Below are 8,631 nucleotides of genomic sequence, written 5' to 3' on the forward strand. Positions count from 1 at the left end.
GACTCCTCCGGACTCCGCTCAGAGGTTTGTGTGGACCTGGGACTCAGCGCTTCACCATGACGACGCTCACGGCTCTTCTCATCCTCCTGCTGCTCAGTGAGACCTTGCCTATTTTTACTTTTTATAAGCGAGTATGAAAACTTATTATGCGTTATTTTAAGGCCCCCGTGCCTACATATTTATGTGTCATGATAATAATCAGTTGTGCTAACTTAGACTTTGCCTATAGAAATGAATACACTATATTAGGCTGGGGGGAAAAGTGTAATAGCCTAATATATTATTCCGTTAATTTCCAATGAACGTGGTCCTTGTGAGATTCTTCATGTAGCCTTTAGGCAATACGGGCTGTTTATATGCTAGTTGTTTTTATGATTGCCTTATTTATTCGATCATGTGTTTAAACCAACATTACAGACTGTCGACAGTGTTTTGATTCTGATTCAGTGGCTTCATTTGCTCCATGTGATCAAGTGCGCGCGCACTGATTGTGTTAATTGATTGGTGTGGCGGTGTTTACGTTTGCGCAGCAGTAATGGCGTTTGAACCAGGAGCTGATCTAGCGGACATGGTCAGATCCCACCGTTTCATTTGCAGATAGCTCCCCACTGACCCCTGTCGTAATTATACGAAGATTTAAAGCCACATCTTTATCTCAGAAACACGCATTTGATGTTTTCGGGCAATGAGTGTTTTCCAAACACACTGTTCATCAGTAGTTACATCGATGGCATCTTTACGTTTTGATCATGATGTTTACCATAGACTCACTCAGGCCACTCTGTCTGTATGTTCTTTGGAAGATAACACTGTTTTTTTGAAATCTTGGGTAGAAACGAAATATAACTTCCTTTAAAAAGCATTTGAAAATGTTTAGCTTAGAGCCTGCACCACATAGTTTTATTTCAGAACACAAACGCCTCCTGTACTGTACTAGTTTATTGGTGGTTCTGAGGAGTCTGCAGACAGGAGCTACTATATTATAATTGATGAATTACATCATGACAGAAAGAGCAGGGGTTCGAGTTGATGGACAGTGATCACAAGTGTGTGTCATGCAGACAACAGTGGAGCCAGCTGAAGAGGATAAGGTTACTGTCATACAGCACTGTTTTTGTGTGTTTTTTTTTTTTTTTTTTAAGTTGATTGAAGGCATTTATAGGTGAAAGTTTGTCTACAGACATATTAGTCTCTTTTGCTCTTTTAAACTACATTAAAGACTGAAATTGTTCTGTTGTTCGCCGATGAGAGAGGAGGTTATCTGGTCGGGGTTGAGTGCCTTGTCAGGAACTTATTTCCCACATTCCTCCAGAGCACTGCGCCTGGCACCACCAGGGTTGAGGCTATACATGACTGTTTAATGTGCATTATGCAGCATGTCCTGACGCAAAACACCATTCTGTCCTTCAGGTCCGGCCTGTTTGTCAGTCACAGTCAGCAGCGGTAAACCCAACGTGGAGATCCATGAACACACTGGTGAGACGCATGTTGCCTTCTTACAATACACTGTGTGCATTTGGTTTGCTCTGTTTAAATGCTAGCAGTGTGATTACTGTGGACTAAAGTGAACATCCATTTTGATTTTAATTGATCTGATATTGCTGCCCTGCTAGACGCTGTACTGTCCTGTGAGTTCAGGACAGAGAAGGACCAAAACCCTCGCATTGAGTGGAAGAAGATAGAAAAGAGAGTCACATTTGTGTATTTCAACAACAAGTTTATCAGTAAGAAACCTTCTCAATAATTTACATGCAGAAGACTGAGTTTTCCCTTGATTAATGTAACCTTTCTCATTGAGGCTCTTATGCTGGACGGGCCAAAATGGACGGGGCCACACTCACCATCCACTCTGTCAGTCAGAAAGACTCCGGGGAATATCGCTGTGAGGTCACTGCCAGCGAGGACCATGTGACCCTTGGGGAGGCAACTGTCACCCTTAATGTTTTAGGTATAATTAGGATTGTATGTATCAATGCAGTGTTCCGTACTAATAGAGGAGGCTATGATTTATAGGCCTTTTGCTAAAACAAACAATTTAAAGATCTGAAATACAGCAGCTACAGATATTATGGCTAGTGTGAAACATTCTCCGTGATATTTTGCTTTGGGTCTTTCTCTGCAAACCTCAAAGCCTTACATATTTTGGACATCCATCAGTAATCCTTGCTGTGTCCTTTTCAGTGCCTCCTCATATCCCGTCTTGTGACGTGCCCAGTCCAGTCTTTGTGGGCTCTAGTCTGGAGCTCCACTGTAAGGACAAGCTCAGTGTGCCCCCTGCCACTTACCGCTGGTACAAGGACAACAGGGGCCTGACATCTACAGTGGACACACCCTACAGCATAGACCCCAGCAAGGGCACACTGGTGAGACTACAGCGGGTTCAGAATAACCTCCATATTATTTTGATTATGTAGCAGTCCTATACTAAAATCATACACATTTCTTTACTACTGGCAAAATTACACACTGGTTACCCCACAATAAAGCATTTACAATAGAAAATTAAATGATTGGATTTGAGTTGAGTTGAGATAAATAATGAAGAAGGAAGTGACGTAGTATTGAGACTCAACAAAAACAGCACAGCCTTCAGAAAACCTTTTGTCTGTGGTGAACTCAATTCAATGCCCATGATACAGAAAGGTGCAGCCCATATTTAGGTATGAGTGAAGATTTTTTCTAGTACGTTCGCTCATAGATAAGCACATGTTACCACTCATCATGCACTGACATCTGTGTCTGTGTGGAGCAGAAGTTTCGGAGCATCTCCAAGCTCGATGCAGGGATGTATCGCTGTGAGTCCTCAAACAATGCCGGGGCGCCCAAGAGCTGTGTGGCACAACAACTGAAAATTATAGACTGTAAGTTTTTTTGGCCTTAATGTAGTTTGATGCACTTAACATTCACCTCATCAGTGTCTTCAAGCCTCTGTATGTTTACTCACCCAGACCCTCTGAACCTGACCATCCTGATCGCTGGTGCAGCCGGCCTCTTGATGTTCGTAATCCTCTGCTGTATCTGCGCCTGCGTTTGTCGACGCAGAGGCTGTTGTGGAAGTGAGTGCTTACTCTTCACTTTAAAAACACCTACAGTATATTTATCAATGCAAAATGTACAAATTAAGAAGAGTACAGTTAAGTGCACACTGTTTACACAAGGTATAGGAATTATTTAGTCCAAGTTTAAAGCAGAACTGAGTAACATTTCTTCACCTTAATAAATCCTTTTTGTAGTCCCTCTGGTGGTAATACAAGTTTTGATGAGACAATTGGGGGGTCTTTCATCTTCCCCTGGTGTCTCTGGCCAGAAAACCATGCTTGCAACTTTCCCTGCTCCGGCCCGGAGGCACAATACACACTAATGGAATCATGTAGAAGAAGCTAACAGGCTAACGGGCAAAGCTAGCTGTGGGCTAGCGCCACTTCAGTATTTACAGCCAAGTTTGAGTGACAAACGTATCTCCATTGTGTAATTGGGTTGTGGCAGAATGTACAATATCCCTCTCTTATGGCCTCTATAGGGGCATGAGTTGCCTAGTCCTGCTTTAAGTCTATTTTTTCTCCGGTTTTGCTCAAATATAGGTTCATTCTAGTGCTTGAGAGGCAAGACTCTCTGATGTGGTGGTACTCGAGAAAACCTCGTCTGTGGAGGTTTTCAAACTGAACTGTCCTGCATACAGCATAACCCCCACCCACTTTTACCCCAATGTAAAAATACACTTATTTTTGTTGTTATTTTGCATAGCTTACTTGTTAGCTCGTGTTTTAACCCCAATGCAACTAAGATGTAAGTCACATGCTGTAATTTTATGACCCTTGGTGTAGTCTCTAAATGTCCTCAGTTAACTTGACAGTCTCAAACTGACTTTTCTTCTGTCTCTCTCCAGAAAATAAGAAATCGAAATGGTGAGTGTTCTCCCCTTCAATACGCCTATTGCTTTGTGTCTGTGCTCCAACTGAACTGCCACACTTTGTCTTTCAGCCCGTCGCCGTACAGCCCTCCCCCGCCTCCCCCGCCTCCCCCCACCCGCAACGTGAGTGATCAAAGCCACTGTTATCATGTCAGGCCTTGTTTTGATTGCTGCTGCGCTATGAATTTAGTTCACCATTTAGCTGGCGTGGATAAGTCGCTGATAACTCCGGTTGGACGGTAATTACAGGAAATAGATCACTGAGTTCTCTTTCTGCTCTGCACAGCTCAAGACGTACAAGCCGGCTCAGTCCTTCATGATATGAATACCAGAGACTGTCACGTCAATGCCAAATGAACACTGTGCCAGCACTGCACTGAAAACCGTCTCCACCTTTGCCTTTATAGTGGATTTGCTGGATTGGAAAGATGATGCTGTATTATATATTGTATGTGTGGCTATGTGCTTGTACTGCCTTATTAAGTGTGTGCCTGTGTGTGGTTGTGCATATTTTCCAATTTATTTCATAGTTTTTTCCAGTTATTTCCAATCACTTGCTTTATTGTGAAGTTTTGAAGCTCTTTACTGCTCTCTTCAGACCACAAACTGTTACTACACTCACTGAACATTAATGGACCTTACTATGAAACAAGGGACTGGATTATGTGTCATTTTATTGTCATTCCACCATGTAGCTATGAGGAAGGAAATCGTTTTACTCAGGTATCTCTAAATAAAAAGACAACCAAGTTAGGGCACAATTACTGGTCTGGCTGAACGTAATTGTAATTGTAAATAGTAATAGGGTCAGATTATCCTTGTTATCAGCGATTGGGGCTTTTTATTGTTTGCACACAAAAAAACACAATATTGTTTGCTGATGTTTTAAACGCATATTTTTACACCTGCCTTTGCTTTGTAATATATTTGTAATCCTCTATGTACATTTCAATAGTTTTCAGTGTTAGACAAATGAACAGGTGTCTGCACACACTGAATGTTGCCGAGCCGATATTTTAATAAAGAAATTTACATTAATCTGATAATTTATTGAAAAATATGACACTTTTATGATACTTTTATGATAGTATTATAGTGAGATGCTAATGAAGTGACATATGATAGATTGTAATAGACTTTTTTTTAAAACCTTAAAACCTTAACCTATAAAATATCAAGAGGAGAAGTACCTTATAAAATATTTCACCTTACAAGTACCACTAGGCCAAGATTAAACCAGGAAAAACTGTCCAAAATACACCTACTATATTGGACCAAATTATGTCTAAACTGCAAAATCACATGATTTATATGTATTCTACTAAAGAATAACTTATTTTTTTAATTTAAAAGTTTAAAACTGCAGCTGAACCTGTCCTGAACGAGGCCTGCTCATCTACCATACCTTCCACCAGATGGCGCTAGATCTCTGGCCGGCCCCGTCTCCCAATTTCCAGCGCGCTGCAAGAACGGAGCCAGCCTTTATCTATTATTGTCTGAACAGTAGCGCTTTTGTTTGCGCCTTTGTCCCCATTCTGCCTGCCGCGCTGCACATGATTAAACTCTTTTATCACATCCATTTCCCACTGTTCCTCCGTGTGCTTCCAGATGTGACTGTGCTTGGAGTCACTGTGGTCCCTTTGTGAAGAATGTGGCTTTTTAATTAGCCGACCCATTGTGACAGGATATTGTTGTTTTGTGTGTGTTTTTTTTTCCACAGGAGATATTGGTTATGGCGAGATTCAGTGTCATACGGCTTGTTTTTACTCCAGGAACATAACACATAAAACATCACAGTGAAGGTGGGTGAGCCTGGAGAAGTGGACACCACCTCCTGACATGGACCTCAAGGAAAATGGGTTGTCAGAGTTGTTTGCCCAGGCTGTACTCTTTTTTCAGTGATGGATCGTATCATATCGTATCGTATCGTATGTATCGGGAGACAAATCGTATCGCCAGAGACTAGGCAATAAATACACACCCATAGTTTTCGCTTTGTGAGGCTTGCGAGGATGGTTGAGCACCATGTGATGATGTCATCGCTCTACTTCCGGGTCCAACGGAGCTTTAACTGTATTCATAATAATGGGATTTTGTTTTTTTTGGAGAGCTGACTACAAGGCTCTTTCTAAACATCTGATCAAACAGAAATATTCATTTAACTCTGGATTTTCCAAAAAAAGTTGATTTTGGGGTTAGTTGTTCTTTAAGTAAGTCTTTTCTTACATTAATTATATATACAAAAATCCACATACAATGATGGCTTATTTTAAATATAAAAATACATTCATTTTACCTGGAGATTGTTTGAAATTGTTTGAATTAGGTTTAAAATATTTTTGGGCCTTTTATCTGTTGTTATTTCAGCAGGAGATAAAGTTGTGTTTTTTGTTGCGGAGCTTTCAACAGTTTGGACCCTGAAGTAGTTAATTATTCTGTGTCACACTTAAACTTGGTTTTAATTACAGTGATGGTAATATTTGTTTTAGATCATTCTAATTGTGCACCTTAGCGACTTTTCTTTCTGCATATCATTGCAAGATATAAATATAAAGCCCCAAACAAGTCAATTCTTTGTGAATGTTTTTGTATTTCAGAAGCTCAAAACTAATAATAGGCCTAACCATATGATTTTTTCCCTTATTGTTTTTGACTCTTTATGCCAGCAGCTGCTTTGAAAATGAGCTACATGGCCACCAACTTTAAAGCATCCGTCAAGAAGAAGAAAACAATGAAAGTGTTAAAAGAGTCACAATAAATTAAGGCATTTCTGAAGCATCGGTCTCAAGCTATCAACTTCAGAGCTGCGGTCTTCTATGCCAGCTTTGTTTCTGTTTGTTTTGCTGCTGCACTTTTCTGGCTGCGCATCTGAAACCTAAGTCAAAAATCTTATCTGAAATAATCAGACGGCCAGCGTCCTCACTGATTTATGAGCTTTTATCTCGGATGGATGTCTTTGCCTCCGCTGCAAATAGGAAGTTATGACTGTGTGAAGACATGAATAATGTATGCTGCTGCATCCACGTGCAGCTCAGACTCAACTCCTCTGATGTCAGCCAGTTTAGGGCCGTACTTAGATTAGATGCACCAGACTAAACATTTAAAAGTTCTCAATTATGCTTCATTTGTGGTTTCCTTTGGACACCTTGACGTACCGCAGTTTAGAACTTAAAGGCCCTCTTCTGTCCTCCTTCAATACATTGTAAATTCAGAAATGTGCACCAAATTATGAAGCATTTGTATCAATTCCATGAACTTACTGGCTACTTCGTCAGCATTTCTGTAACAGTGACCATACAACAAAACACAAGGGCATTACAACATTAAAAGACACACAATCACAGCGCAATATAAGAAATAGAAGCCTAAAATACAGTGTGGGGTGTTGACTCATAGGCCATAGGTCTTTGAACTGAGTTGTGGTCTGTGTGGTTCGCATGTGTTGGGGTAGGGAGTTCCAGAGTCGCGGTGCAGAGTAGCTGAAGGCTCTGTGACCCATGGTCGACAGATGAGCTGACAGTGTGGAGAAGGTCCTGAGAGGAGCGGAGTGTACGAGACGGCGTCAGGTCATAAAGATATGATGGAGCAAGGTTATTGAGGGCTTTAAGTGAGCAGAAGGACTTTAAACTGGATTCTTTCCTGAACGGGCAGCCAGTGAAGTTGGTGAAGGACTGGGGTGATATGAGCTGAAGATGGGATCCGGGCTGTTTTTCGTGCAGCAGAGTTCTGGACCATTTGTAGTTTATGCAGGAGTTTGTGAGGTAGTCCATGTAGTAATGAATTACAGTAATCTATGCGAGAAGTGACCAGCTGTGTATAGCAGTGCTGTGTGAAGTAAGTGAGGGCTGGAGATGAGCTTTATTACGCTGAAGGAAGTAGCAGGTTCTTATAACATTATTGATGTGTGCTTCAAATGCGAGGAAGTCTATGGAGAGAGTAAGTGTGGGAGCTTTGGACAGGGTTGAGGGGGTCCCAATGAGAATGACTTCAGTCTTTGTACTGTTAAGCTTAAGAAAATTGGATGTGAGCCAGATCTTAATTTGTGAAAGGCAGAGATTAAGGTGATCCAGGGGCAAAGGGGAGTTGGGCTGAGCAGAGATATACAGCTGCATATCGTATGCATAGTAGTGGAATTTAATGTTGAATTGTTTGTAGATTTTGCCAAGTGGGAGGAGATATATTAGAAATAGTAAAGGGCCAAGGACAGAGCCTTGTGGGACCCCACAGCAAAGAGATATCGATATCAGTTAAACCGGTGAGAAGGATGTTGTGAGAGACTGTGTCAAAAGCTGCACTAAGATCTAAAAGAGCAAGGATGGATAGTTGTCCCTCATCAGCTGCTCATATGAGATCATTGGTCACTGGAAAAGCGACCCTACAAGTTGTGAAAAGAGCTTTTAAACTCAGAATTTGAAACCAAGAACTAGCTGAATATGAACTTTATAACTTTGAACATCTCGACCATGAGGCCCCTGGATTGCTACAAATGGACGAGGGACAACCTGCTACTTCCAAAATGCCAGATCTGAAGTAACTGCTCCACCTCTCCCATCAGAGTCTCAACAGCCTTCCTTAAACACCTTCCTAAACACTCACCCTGGATTGCAGCTCCGGGAATGTTTCATCTCAAAAGTGTGTCAGATGAGCTGTGTCAAAATGCAACAGCGAGGAGGGGCGTGGGGGTGGTTGGGGATTTGTTTAGTGGGGATACCGGGGAACGA

At 41.5% G+C, this 8,631-nt stretch overlaps 1 protein-coding gene across 1 annotated transcript; it reads left to right on the top strand.

Annotated features, from left to right (window-relative positions):
- Positions 1-56: 56 nt before the first annotated feature.
- Positions 57-4,235, top strand: jam2b (junctional adhesion molecule 2b; the record flags this gene model as incomplete). Its single annotated transcript, XM_079562652.1, has 10 exons — positions 57-96; positions 1,411-1,476; positions 1,614-1,724; positions 1,799-1,948; positions 2,182-2,363; positions 2,753-2,861; positions 2,949-3,056; positions 3,887-3,905; positions 3,982-4,033; positions 4,197-4,235. The coding sequence occupies 10 exons, from the start codon at positions 57-59 to the stop codon at positions 4,233-4,235; spliced, it is 876 nt and encodes a 291-aa protein (XP_079418778.1).
- Between the last annotated feature and the right edge of the window lie 4,396 nt (positions 4,236-8,631).

This window comes from Gobius niger (assembly GCF_951799975.1).
Source record: "Gobius niger genome assembly, chromosome: 9".
NCBI lineage: Eukaryota > Metazoa > Chordata > Actinopteri > Gobiiformes > Gobiidae > Gobius > Gobius niger.